The 14,153-nt window shown below is 45.0% G+C and overlaps 1 protein-coding gene across 2 annotated transcripts in view; it reads left to right on the top strand.

Moving 5' to 3' along the window:
- DOCK1 (dedicator of cytokinesis 1) overlaps positions 1 to 14,153 on the top strand; it is a 264,360-nt gene that overhangs the window by 51,374 nt on the left and 198,833 nt on the right. For both annotated transcript variants that reach the window (XM_086900707.1, XM_086900708.1), the window contains exons 19-23: positions 814 to 911; positions 4,290 to 4,379; positions 4,724 to 4,824; positions 6,784 to 6,918; positions 10,308 to 10,416. In XM_086900707.1, the coding sequence (XP_086756833.1) occupies positions 814 to 911; positions 4,290 to 4,379; positions 4,724 to 4,824; positions 6,784 to 6,918; positions 10,308 to 10,416 (533 nt within the window). The remainder of the gene's footprint in view (positions 1 to 813; positions 912 to 4,289; positions 4,380 to 4,723; positions 4,825 to 6,783; positions 6,919 to 10,307; positions 10,417 to 14,153) is intronic.

Raw genomic sequence — 14,153 nt, 5'->3', positions numbered from 1 at the left:
CCTGAGCAGGAGCTGCTGCTGAAAACTGACTTTTCATGGAGAAGAATCTTCCCCTGAGGCTGCTTTGGCTGAGGCAGGAGGAGCGTGGGGTTTGGGGTCTTAGGGCAGGGATGGGGTTGGTGTTTCCCAGGGAGCCCCACTGAGAGCTCCTCCCCAGGAGCTTTCCCTAAAGGAACCTTTCCAAGGGCTCCTGGAGAGAGCTGGCCTTCTGTATTCCCTTATTAACCAGGGCTCCACCTTCAGCATGCAGGATTTGGGGGTGAGACCTTTGCCTGATCTGGGCTGTGCCCTCAGGGCCCATCCCTTGAGAGCAGCGTGGGCACTGGGTGATATTCATCACCCAGCTTTCCCCCACTCTCATTTAGTTTGCAGCTCTTTGTGCCTCATTGTGCTTTATTTTCTTTTCAGTTTCTGCAGTGAGAGCGAGGAAGCTGGAAACATTAATGCTGGGAAAGTCACTGCCCTGTAGATATGACTGTGTTGGTGGCTGACTAATTTCATTTTGGCATCTTTTTCTAAATACACAACTGTTGTGTACAGCAAATTAAAAACCCAGGGACCAGGCTTCCTTGGCCTAGATTTTCCTGCTGATATTTCAAAAGCTGGCTGCTTTTCTGAAAGCCTTTCAGAGTTCTGTCAGGGTAGAAGGATTGTCCCAGGTTTCTGCAGTGTCAGAGGGTACCAGAAATACATTGTTGTCTGGGGGAAAAAAGGCTGAAGTAAGGAAATAAAACTTTGTCCTGCATATGGTGATGGGGAGTGAGGAAAGGGAAATGGCCTGCATGAGATAATTGCTGGGTTTTTTATTCCTAGTTGATCTCTTGGGACTGCTGAAGTGGAGATCCAACACGAGCCTCTTGCACCAGAACTTGAAGCAGCTGATGAAAGTTGATGGTGGTGAAGTGGTCAAGGTAAGGAGTTAATGTCTGTAAAAATCTCAGATTTTGAGGTGCCTTATTTTTTTTTGCTCCCCACACTTCCCTCCTCAACCTCACTGCAGTCACTTGCACATGAAATTGCAACCTGGAATCTCAAGCTTCAGGACTGATGCTCCTCTCCTGCCCTCCAAGAACATTTCAGATGTTTGAGAGCTGATAAAACACACATAAATGCGCATTTCTGAAAATCAGCTTGTTTTTTTCCTAGCACTTTGGTGCATTTTTATATACAGATACATGAAGAAAAGGTGTTTTTCCTTGCAAGATTAGACCATCTCAGCAGTCCTACACGGTGATATTAAATATATCTTTTATCTATGGATGTGGAATGCAATCTTAGTGTGTGCTGCTGTTGTTTTATTTTAAAAAATACTTCTGGAAACATTTAGCTGAGCCAAGTTATTTACATTTGCTGAGGCCACTGAGTGATTACAGAGAGCTACATAAAGACAGATTTAGCTGGGGAAAAGAGGAGGCTGGGACTTTATTGAAGGTGTTGTAATAAATCAAATCTAAAAGAATGTCAAAAGATGTTCTTGGCGACAGGTGACCCTGGAGAATTGTTTCCTTACTTCAGGGGATTTTCACTTGGTTAATAGGAGCATAATGAAGCCTCGGCTTGAAGTGACTCAGAGCACCTGGGAGTGCTGATATTGTCATCCTTGGAGGGTGGGGAGGGTGATTTCCCACAGGTTTGTGTTTCAGGAAGGTTCTCCTTGCTGTGGATTTGTCCTGGGCTGTTTGAGAGCAGAACCTTGCCAGCGGTGCTGGCTCCTGCCGAGCATTGCCATGGCTCTGTCACTTGGAATTCTCCCTCCTCTCCCAAAGTGACATCCCAGAGTGTGTGGCACATTCCTGCTGGGTGGGGATCAGGGATTTCCTCAGGATGCACAAAAAGGGGGTTTTGGAGTGAGTTCTGCAGCTGACACACGCTCAGGACTCAATGAGATTCTCTTCTCTCTGAGCACAACTGGAATCATGCAGAGGGCAGAAGAGGGAATGTTTAATATTGCTTCCAGCACCATTTTTATCCCTTTTTAGAGGGCCAGTGTTTACATTCTCCATCTGTTGCAGCAGTGTTCCATCTTTGTGGATCCTTGCAGGATCTGGTTTGTAGCTGCTCCTTTCTTTCCAGCTTTCTTTGCCCTTCATGTTTTTAACCACGATACCCAGTGCAGTCTGCAAATCTTTAAAAAAAAAGTATTGATGTGATAAAACATATTTGTATTTTCTGTTAAGCCATTGCCTGTTTTTAAAACTCCCAATAAAAGGGCTGGGCCTAATGGTATTCATTTATTTGAGTGAAGATGAGCCCAGATACCCATTCTGTGCCTGTTCCCAGAGTGTGTGGAAGCTGTAAATGTTATCTCCCTTCCCCAGAGGCTCTGGCTCCGTTTGTGCAGAGTCTGTGGAGTATGAGAATGTAAACTAATAGTGTAGGAATTATTCATGCTACCTGAGAAATGTCCTGCCCCTTCACACAGCAGCAGCATCTCTGCTGTGCTCTTCCTGCTGCTACACCAAGTCCTGGTGGGTCGGATTTAGAGCTTGAACTCTGCTAATGAAAGTCAGGCTGAGGTGCCTGAATGTGAAATCAAGGCTTGATCAGCCTCCCAACCATCCTTTGGCTTCCAGAGGACTCAGTCTTTGGGGCCCAAGAGTGCAACTTCTCTTCAGACCAAGAGAGAAACTTCTCCTGTCAAGGCTCAAAACGGTGCTTTGCACTTCCCTCCCTGCCAGCTGGCAGCAGCCACAGAATCGTTTAAAATTACAGAACCATTTAGGTTGGAAAAGACCTCTGAGATCACCGAGTCCAACCTTTAGAACATCGAGTCCAGCCTTTAATGTGCTTTATTTGCACATCTTCTTTAATGGGATGAGTAAGGCTGTGAGAAGGTGATGTTTTTCTTTTGCCCCTGTAGTGAAATTATGAGCTGGCTCTTCCCCAGGACTGGGCTAAGATCAGCTGCAAGAATTTTGGCTTTTCTGTTTTTTTCATCCTGAGCAGCACAAACTGTGACTGTGTTCACTTGGTTTAAGGAGTTTGACATTCAGCTGTGAGTGGGGGTTAATTCCTGACATTTGACTGTAGGTTTAGGAGATCAGGTGAATCAGGCTTGATCCAGGAGACTCCTTGCACAGCTAAACATTTAAAGGAGGAAGGTGGGAGTCAGGCTGGTTTTCCATCCCTCTCACAGGATGTGGAATCTCTTGTAGCTGGAATCTCAGGGTCAGTTCTGTTCAGCTTGATGAGATATTCTTCCCCAGTTACACCCTGTCTTGTCTACAAGGCAAAAACATTTTTTTTTTTCCATTTTACTTCTCTATGAGGATGGGCAGGCCCTGGCACAGGTGCCCAGAGCAGCTGGGGCTGCCCCTGGATCCCTGGCAGTGCCCAAGGCCAGGCTGGACATTGGGGCTGGAGCAGCTGGGACAGGGGAAGGTGTCCCTGCCATGGCAGGGGTGGCACTGGATGGGATTTAAGGTCCTTTCCAACCCAAACCATCCTGGGATGATTTGAGACACATGTGCAGGAACCATCCACATTTAACCCCTTCTTTCTCCACCCAAACTGAGCTGTGACCCAGGCTGGCTGTGCCCTGGAGGAGCCCCTGTCTGTCTGTGCCAGCTGGAGGAAGGAGCTGCTCAGACACAATCCCATTCCAGCAGAAGTGATGAGTACCTCTGGCAGTGCATGGATTCCTGGCTGTCTCTGGGAAGAACTCCTGGAATTAGGAGGCTTTTGTCCCTGTGCTTGACTGGAAGCCCCTGGCACTAATCTGCTTTTCCTCTCACAGATGGGAGTGCCCAGCCAGGGGGGAGTGAAGACCTTCCTGTGTAGGTTTGGGGCTGGGGCAGCAGTGGGGGGCTCTGTTCCCATGCCTGCATGTGTGATCCCACCTGGAATTGTGGATCTGTGGTGCAGCTCTGAGCAGGGATGTTCTGAGTGCCTTCCATGGCTCAGCTCCCACTTCCTTGGCATGAGACTGGGTTGCTTGTGTGGATTGTGCTCTGAAACACCTGAGTTTTCAGCAATGCATGGGCCTGGTGGCCGTGTGGTGAATCTGCAGTTTGGGATTTCTGGTTGCTGGAGCACTGCCAGAGATGAAAGTCCTCGTTCAGGTGTGCCAAGTGTGATTTCTGACTTCATTTTTGTTCTGTTGGAGTGATAACCTGTGTATAGATAATCAACTTGACTAAAAAATCATTTGCTGAAAAGTCCTGGATTTTCTGTTTTTCAGCTAACTTTTAAAATGCCTCTACTTTAGCAAAAATATCTATAGAAACCTGAGTGGAATCTAAATTTAATTTTCCTTTGAAAACATGATGAGCTGTGCTGTTTCTTTGTAGTTTCTTCAAGATACACTGGATGCCCTTTTTAACATCATGATGGAGAACTCGGAGAGTGAGACCTTTGACACTTTGGTGTTTGATGCTTTGGTGAGTTTGCAGTAGGCAGGGTCTGAGATGTACCTAATAATGGGGAATAAATGATAGGGTGAAGTTTATTAGCAGAAAAGATCTGAGCTGAGAGTTACTCTTTAATTTAAAAGTTATATTTAAAGGTTCAGATCCAGAGGGAGTTGGATTATATCATGTCATTCTCCCAGAAAATAAGGAAGGACTCCAATCCAGTTATTTTAATGGATCAGCAGCAGAATTTAGGACAGAAGCAGAACAGAAATTTTAATGTCAGTAACCTGTCTTCTCTGAAAGCAAAAGGGAATGGACAAAAATTAAAGATTTTTTGGAGAATAACACAGTAATTATGCTGTTTTTTTCAGGTATTTATCATTGGACTGATTGCTGACAGAAAATTTCAGCATTTCAACCCTGTCTTGGAGACTTATATCAAGAAGCATTTCAGTGCTACCTTGGCCTACACGTAAGCTGGAAAATTTATTTTTCCTAATGTGACTTGGAGAATTTTTCCAGATAATTTTATTTAATTACTTGTTTTTGTAGCTTAATTAGGAAAGTGCCCATGAGCTTGGGAGGGACTTGTAAAAGCTTTGGGATAGCCTTTGTTTCTTTATTGAAATAAATTGGTAAAACTTTCAGTCCTGTTCAAGGAGAAGTCTTGATTATGCTGTAATGAAGAAGGGGATGATTTGACAATTTCAAGAGTTGTTTTGTAAGGAAAACAAAAGCAATTCTCACTCATATTGGAAGGAAATCATGTCCATTTAAGATGCTTCAAATACTGGTTTTTTTGTGCATTAAATGACATTGTACCCTGGATTATCCACATTACTGTCAATGTGGGGAAGAAGCAGTGAAAGCCAAAAAAACAAAGGCCTGTTATTTTTGTTGTCTTAAGTATTTTTTGACAGTTGGAATCTCTGCTGCTGTGTTAGACTGTCAGTGTTGGAGGAAAAATGCCTGATGGATCTCTTTGCAGTGCTGGGGGGAAGGAAAACCCAATCCAAGAAACCTGGGGTGCCCTTTGCTGGTGCAGAGCCTCTGTTAAGGGACCTGAAAGTATTGATGTAAAATGGTGAAGAATCATAAAATCAGTGAATGTCCTGAGCTGGGAGGGACCCACAGGGATCATCCAGTCCAACTCCTGGCCCTGCACAGACACCCCAGCATTCCTGGGATCCTGGCAGCGCTGTCCAAAGGCTCCTGGAGCTCTGGCAGCCTCGGTGCCCATTCCCTGAGAGCCTGGGCAGTGCCAGCCCCCTCTGGGGAAGAACCTTTCCCTGATCCTCCTTTAATTCCCAAGGAAGATTGGAACCTTCAGTGTCAGCACTGAGATTTTGATTGTTGAGTTCCCGCTGGGTGCTGAGGATGGAGCATCCTGGATTTCTCAGGAGAAGCTGAGGGTGGTGCTTCCATGGTTGGCACTTAGAGCATCCTTCCCTTCCTCAAGTGCAGGGAGGCAGAAACAGGGAAGAGCTGAACTCTGGCTTGAGGTGTCCCCATGGATGTGGCAGATCCCTGCCCTTTCCCTCCCACAACATCCAGCATGGAAAAGAGCTCCGAGATCCAGCCCAACCTTCAGCCCTGAAGTAAAGAGAGGTGGCCTTGGCAATATCTGAGGGGTTATTTGAATTTCTCAGGCTGTTTGCTCCTGCTCCAACAGGCAGCAGGGTCTGTGGGAGCTCAGTGTTGTTTTCTGAGAGTGGGGAATAATGTGGAGCTTGTTTACTTGGAGTGGGGATGTTGGATCATGCACCGGAGCTGGGATGATTTAAAATGGAATTGCTCGTGGTTGCATTAAAACCCTGATTTATATTCATTGGAAGGGAGGGAGCTGAAATGGGATTATTTTGAAAATTGTTTCACTTTTGAGTTTGATGGACTTTAAAATGGGGAAGAAGAGGATTTCCAGCTGGTGGTGTGTACTTTGAGAAATAAATTTTACAAATTTCAGCCCAAAATGCACAGAAAAGCTTTCTAAAGGGGAAGCCTTGTTAAACAAAGGAACTCGTACTGTTAATTAACAGCATGCTTGTATTTAATTTAATTGTATTATTCTGATTATTATTAGTAGGTGCATGCTTGTATTTAATTTAATTATATTATTCTGATTATTATTAGTAGGTGCATCTTTCTCAGAGCCTAAATCTGAATATCCATCTGAACATCCAGCAGAAAATCAGCTTTACTGAGATTTGTTGTATTGCTTGTGTGTTAAACGAGGTTATGGTCTGTGGTTTTTCTTTTTTTGGTCAAGAATAATTTACAGCTACTTATCAGCAAAACAAAACCACAAGGAGTTTATTACTGGAAGAATTAACTTTGTAGCTCTGTGGGCACATAATTTTTCTTTAAACCTTTCAAAATAGAAATTCTGTGAGAATACTTGTAACTTGTATGTGTTTTTTTTGTCTTTCAACAGAAAACTGACCAAGGTTTTAAAAACATACGTGGACAGTGCTGAGAAGTGTGGGATCACTGACCAACTCTTCAAAGCCATGAAAGCCTTGGAATACATCTTCAAGTTCATTGTCCGGTCCAGGATATTGTTCAACCAGTGAGTACAGGCAGTGCTTCAACTCCCATGGCAAATAAGTCCCCAAAACTGCCAAAATTCTACAGTCCATCAGTAAAAATGGCTTAATTTTAGCTATTTTAGAAATTTTTTTTACTATTTTAGAACTATTTTAGAAATACTTGAAACTGTGAGGAGTTATTTCAGGAGAAGGGTTTTCCCTCTGTAGCAGAGATCTGTGTTTTCAGAAGCAGTGAATTGGTAAAATCATGGTAGTTTAGGTCTCTGAACAATTAAAGCTTGGCACTGTTTGGGGGAACTTGTGTTACTGTATTGTGTTTTATACACAAGATGTTGCAGAAGTTATAAACCAAGCTGATGAGATCTTCACTTAGATTGAGTCCTTTTACTGCTTGTTAGCAGTGGTAACAACCTTATTACAAGGGATTTATGTAGAGCTCTTCAGTTCCCATCTCCACCACCCTTTTCTCTAATTTAGGGCTTGGAATTTATTTCTGTAGGAGCCCTGCTGTGAGATTCATAAAATACTGGATGTCACTGAGGCTGTAGCAGGCCCTACAAATCACTTGAAAACAGAGAAAAAAATTCCCTCTGTCTGCAGATTGGATTTACAGACAATCTGACCCTCCAGGACTGGCTGTGGGATTTCCTTGTGGGAAGCAAAAATTCCCAGCTCTTCAGTGGTGGGAAGACCCAACTCTCCATGCCAAGGGATTAATCAGCAAAATTATTGAATGCAGAAAGGAGCCTGTGATTTGTGCTGCTGCAGGACTGAAGCCCTGCCTGGGGGGTGTGATTTGGAGTGATTAAAATTCAGGAGTGTGGAGTGATTGCTGCTGCTCCCCTGAGGAATCCCAAGCAGCAAGCTGAAGCTTTTATTCCAAAATCTGGCATATTTTTAACTTCAGGGAAAGGGTGGTGGGCTCAGTGGATGGATGGAGCATTTTAATACTTGAGTTCTGGATAAATCCATGGAAGTTCATCCACTTAAAGCATTGTGGCACATCTATTTGTGCACAGCAAAGGTTGGTAAAAGCAGAGTATTACAAGTGACCTTTAGAAATATCTTTATTTGATTTCCTCAGTAGTGATCCCAGTGCTTGTGGTGTATTTACTACACTCTTAAAATCCTCCAGGCAGTGCTGGAAGGACCAGCCTGGTGTAAACCTTGTTTTCTCACAGCTGCAGAGATTTTGTACTTTATCAGGTATATTAAATAAATAGATGTTATTAACTGACAGTAGGAACACATTTGTGGCTAGCTTGTTTATTTTTATTATAACTTCCTTTTTGAAAGGCAGAGCTTTTTGTCTGAAGCACTTTGATATATTGGGCTGTCAAGTTCAGTTACTGTTTCTGTTGGTAGAAGTTTCACCTCTCTAATCTGTTCAGGGGGACACTGAAATCCATTATGGAAATGGGGACTTAACAAGTTTTTTACCCTGCATAACCCCAAGTTTTAGCCTAAAAGGGGAATAGAAGTGTGCACAGCAAAATAACACAATTTAGTGGTTGGGTATTTTTTTTTTTTTTTCTGTAGTATTTATTTCCTCTGTGTCCAGGTTAAAATAAACTTCTTTCATATCTGAGGCTTCCAAAGGTTTATGAGCACAGCATTAAAAATGATGCACATTAACTTCAGTGAAAGCAGCAGGATCAGCCTGAACTCTGTGTTTATCCCAAGGAAAGCCCACTTCAGCTGCAGCATGTGATCCATCACCCTGTAGCTTTAGATGGGATATTGGCAAGGAATTCCTGGCTGGGAGGGTGCCCAGAGCAGCTGGGGCTGCCCCTGGATCCCTGGAAGTGTCCAAGGCTAGGTTTTAACACACTGAGATAGTGGGAAGTGTCCCTGCATGGCAGGAGTGGGGTTTTTTGGGATTTAAAATCCCTTCCCACCCAAACCATTCCACGATTCTGTGGTCTTGGAACGTGAAGAAATTGTACAAGGATTGTACATAGGAAATTTCTGGGTGAAATGCTCTTTCTGAGCTGCAGACTACATTCAGGACCTTTCTACTGGGTTTAATTCCAGAGGAAAAAGGAGGAAGGTAAAAGGGAGTTGGAATGCTGCTGGGAGCTGCTCAAATGGCTCTTGGTGCCAGGTGTTTGGGGGGATCAGAGCCAGTGGAACCAGGGAGGGCTTGGGAAGCCCAGTTGTTGTTGTTGTTGTTGTTGTTGGATGAGGCTCTTGGAGGCAATCAGAGCTGGTAAAGATGGGGGTTTAACTGGGGGAAGGAGTCATGGAATGGTTTGGGTGGGAAAGGACCTTAAACTCATCCCATCCACCCCCTGCCTTGGGCAGGGACACCTTCCACTCTCCCAGGGTGCTCCAAACCGTGTCCAGCCTGGTCTGTGGAGGTCCCATGTGATGTTTATAACTCCCCATGTCTGGATTTAATCCGAATTTCAGATTTTTTTGGTCATGTTAAGTCTGAATAACCCTGGTGTAGGTGAGTCCCACGTGCTGCCCGAGGAGGGGAAGGTTTTCAAGGATGATGTGGAGCCAGTGCTCGTCTCCCCTCACCTTTTCCAGTGAGGATTGTGCCATCCCACACCCGAGGCAGGGCTGGTTCTGCATTTAAAACACTCCAGAGAATTCCAGGAGCACTCATTGTACCAGTGGCCCAAGTTCTTCACCTTGGCTGCATTCTTTTTTTGGCCTCTGGTGTTGCTCAGGTGCCTCTGTGCAGTTTTCACCCCCTGAAAGCACCTGAGAGGGGGATCCCAGTGGGCAGCTCAGCTCTGAGGAACGAGTCTGAAGGCACAGGGACCTCGCTCCTGAAGCTGAGCTGGGGCTGAGTCACTCCTCTGTGTCAGCTGTGCTGACTCCATGGGAAACTGAGCCTGAAATTAGTGCTGAAACACAATTTAACCTCAGTGCTTCCTGCCCACAGAAAAAAATAATAATAAAAAAAAAAAGCATCCTTTTAGCAAACAGAGGGTCAATGGGTTTTGTCTTTCTTTCTTTCCCAGAGTTTAAGGTCACTCACCTGAGGCCACTGGTAGATTTTAATGATTGCTGGCAAGTTGGCTGTCTGCTTTCTGCCTTCATCAGCACAGAGCTGCCTGGCAAGGTCCTGCCAGGGTGGAGTCCCAGGGCTGCGTGGGCACGGGCTCAGGGACCCACCAGGCACTGGAACAGCGCTGCTGGATGTGCAATTTCACATAAACAGCTTTACAATAAAAATCTCTTCTTCCTGCTGGCCCAGCCTGGCCAGGCTGTCTCATCTCGAGGGGTTTTTTTGTGGAAGATTGCTCTTGATTCGGCGGAGGAAGTTGTAGAAATTCTTGAAGAAATGCGAGACAACAAATGGCCATCTGTCATTCCATTGTCAAAAATACCACCAGATACTTTAAAACAGTATTTCCATTGTGGTTTGTGCTGATGAAACCTAATTCTGTTTCAGGCTGTACGAAAACAAAGGAGAAGCAGACTTCAGGGACTCTCTGCTGCAGCTCTTTAAGTCCATCAATGAGATGATGAGCAGCAACTCTGACCAGACTGTCATAGTGAAGGTTTGTGCTTTCCAGATCTCCAGTTTTGCATCCCAAACCACAAGAAGGCCATCAGTGAAGTCCTTGCTTGTGTTTGTGCTTAAAAGCTGGCTTTATTTCAGGCAAAGTTAATACTTGGTGCTTCTGCTGAAGGGTTTGTTTGAACAAGTAAATTTATGGAATCCTAGAAGAGACATCTATGATCATTGACTCCACCCTTTAATTGCTTCAAAAACTTCATTTTTATTTTAAAAAGAACTTAATATGGTTTCAGTGACATTTTTCTTTTTTAACTTGTATAATCTTAAAATGTTTTTAAGGCTTTATATTTAAGATGCTGTTAACAGTGTAGATCCTTATATTTGAATGCATTTATTTATATCTGAGGCTTCAATATAGGATCTTTAGCCCCAGTACATATTTTAAAAAGCAGATTAGTAGTGAGTGAGACTGGAAGCTCCACCTTTCATCCCTTAGACCTTTTCTTGTTTCCCTTTAGAAACAGCATCTGCTTTTGGTAATGTTGGCTCATGCAATTGGGAAAGGGCTCTGTGCCCTCAGATGGTGCTGATATCAAAGAGCAGAAGCTCTGAATTATGGCACTGGTAGGTTTTAGTGTCCAGAGGAGGCTGGATACAGAAGTTAGTGGATCTTTTTCATGATGGAAAACTACAGAGACTGCCCTAAATGTGTGTTTGATGAGCTGCACCTTGAACTTCTCCTTGTGCTTCCAGCTAGAGTTTATAAAAAAGATGAAACCCCTGACCCAGCCCTGCTGAATCAGTTGAGAGATGATCAAGGGACTGAGATTTGGGGTAGGATTTGGGGACAGTTGGACTCTTCCTGCTTGCAAAAAAACAGACAGTGGGAAATCCCTGTGCCAGTGGAAGAAGTTTCTGGAGGAGTCCAGCAGGAAAAGTCCTGAGTCAAAGCCCCCAGTCCTTTGTAGCTGAGCTCTGGGGCTCCTGGTGCCGTGCTGAGCACACAGCAAAAAGAGATAGTGGGGATAAAGCAGCTGAGGAGGAATATTATCGACAGAGAGGCCGAGACTGGATCATCTGATAACAAGCAAAATAGGGATATTGCACATTTCAGGAAAGCTGTGTTTTCATTTCATTGCCAAAGCATCTGTCCTGAATGGAAATGGGCACTTGGAGGCCGTGGCTCAGAGCTGTCTGGGCTTTTACAGAGAGGGAGTTTGTGGATGACAGGAGTGGAATGTGATACTGCTTTTCCTGACATTCCCTTGCAGATGAACACGAGCTTTTTTTCTTTAAGTTTATACCTTGGAGGGGTGGGGGGGAGGAAAAAAAAAAAGCTGAAAATTGATTTGGTTGTGTTCATCTGAGATCCAGGAAGGAAAACTTCCTGGCAAGGAGTGGAGAGATGCCACCAGCAGTGGTTGAGGTTCAGAGCTCTGCAGACCTGAGCACAGCTCCTGTGTGTGTTTGCAGGTGGCAGATGAAGCTCTGAGGGATGAGCCAGTGTGGGGTTAAGTGTGCTTGAAGATGCATTTCAGAAGTCTTGAAAACCTTTCATTCATTATTTATTGCTTTCATCTCCTCTGGACTCTAATTACTGAGCTCTTAGAACACATAATTGTTACTATTGGCTTTTTGCAGCTTGTGAAATTGCTTTTATGGTGTTCAGGTATCCACTGGAGCTCTGCAGTGTGAGCACCAGGCAGAAATGTGAGAACAAAGATATGGAATGGGTGGATAAATGTGGGAGTTTTCAGAGAGTGTGGATGCTGTGCATCCTGCCTGGCAGAAATGTGTGCTTCTGTTAGAGAGAACAAAACCATGGAATGGGTGGATAAATGTGGGAGTTTTCAGAGTGTGGATGCTGTGCATCCTGCCTGGCAGAGCTGCAGAGTGCTGGGAGGTGTCAGTGACACTGTGGGGGTGACATTAGAGACAGGAGTTGTACCTGTGCTGCTGGAGAGGAGCATCACTGGAGCTCCCAGAGAAATGAAAGCTGAAGGGTGGGCAGGTGGCAGTGAAATGATCCCCACTTGGAGCTGACAGCTTGGAGCCAGCACAGGGGCAGGGGGAGCAGCAGGGACATTTCACATTTGAAATATCCCTGTGCTGGGGTGAGCAGGGGTGCCAGGGCTGTCACAGAACCTTGGAGCAGCCACCTGGTGCATGCTGGCTGCTGTGCTGGTGCCAAACCTCAGGAAGGGGTTAAAGGGGTGCAGAGGATGGGGAATGCTGCACCTTCCCAGCAGGTGAGACACTGATCTGTGCTCTGGGGTTTGGACTGACATGGTCAGGAGGGGAATTCAGAGGAGGTAAAGGAATTTCTTACCTTTTCTGAAGTTTGTTGTTGCAGCCAGGGCAGCAGAAGGACAGAGCTCAGGGCCAGGGAGGGAGGCTGGGAGAGCCAGGAGGGGAAGGGAGCACAGAAACCTCAGCTGGCATCTCCTGTGGGCACTGCTGGGCACCAGGGGGTGGGGTGGGAATCTGAGCACAAGGAGATGCTCCAGAGCATCTCCATGGAGCCAGGCTGGAGAGGAGAAGCTGCAGGGACACCTCAGAGCCCCTTGCAGGACCTGAAGGGGCTCCAGGAGGGCTGGAGAGGGACTGGGGACAAGGGATGGAGGGACAGGAGCCAGGGAATGGCTGCCAGTGCCAGAGGGCAGGGCTGGATGGGATTTTGGGCAGGAATTTTTGGTTGTGGAGGTGGGGAGGAGCTGGGATAGAATTCTCAAAGAAGCTTTGGCAGTGTCCAAGGCCAGGCTGGATGGGGCTGGAGCAGCCTGGGACAGGGGAAGGTGTCCCTGCCCATGGCAGGGACTGGGAAAAGTTGATTTCTGTGTCCATCCCAACCCAAACAGGGCTGGAATTCCGGTGCTGTTGGATCCATTGCTGAAGTTTTGTGGAAAACCAATGATTTTAAACAGATACATCCCCAGGCCCCTGTGTTGTGCAGGAAGATCAGCAGATCTTGCAGCAGCAGTTTTAGGCTTTTTGCACTGATTTTTATAAATACTGGGGAATCTAAATAAGTGTAGGCAGAATAAGTGTGTTTGGAGAGAGATAAGAAGTTGCAAAGACCTCCCCAGAAAATGGAAGTGCTTTACACTAAACAAAGCAGGTGCTTCTTTCACACATCCCAGTGTTTCCATTTCTCCTTGCAAAAACTGGAATCTTCCTTTACAGTTTATCACCATGGAGCAGAACTGCCACTGGAACTTTCCTCTGAGATGTTCCCAACTTTTTGGGCTGGATATGCTGGATTTTTTTTCCTGTCTGCTGGGGGAGTAGCCTTCAAGCTGACACAGAGAGACTGCAGTCTTGTGTTCTTAGCAAGAATTCCTCTTTATCTATTCAATTATTTATGTCCTTGTGGAAGCTGATGAGCTGCTGTTGACTGTAGGTCTTCAATTGTTTAATATTTTGCATTTAAATTGCTTTTCTTTTTTCCTTTTTTAATTTAAATTTTTCAGTGCTTTGGGTACTTGTGGCAGGGGAAAAAGTTTCCTCAAAAGAAAACTCTCAGAATTGTACAAGGATTTAAGGTTGTGGAGCACAAAAAGAGGCTTGGAATTTGTACCTCTTTTAGGACTGTGGATATTCCAAAAGTCCTGGGTAGGGGATAATTTATAGGGTTTATATATATAAAACATTAAAAGGTTGTTTTCAGATTGGCTGGTGCTACTTCAACTATGGATTTTTACAATAAATAGGTAAAATTCCATATGGTCTTGGAATGTGGTTTGAGCAGAGCTTTACTAGCACTTAAACCTCTTACAG

This window comes from Cyanistes caeruleus, chromosome 8 (genome assembly GCF_971803275.1).
Source record: "Cyanistes caeruleus chromosome 8, bCyaCae1.hap1.1, whole genome shotgun sequence".
Taxonomy (NCBI): Eukaryota; Metazoa; Chordata; class Aves; order Passeriformes; family Paridae; genus Cyanistes; species Cyanistes caeruleus.
Note: the sequence above shows the minus strand (reverse complement) of the source record. Positions and strands in the feature narration are given on the sequence as shown.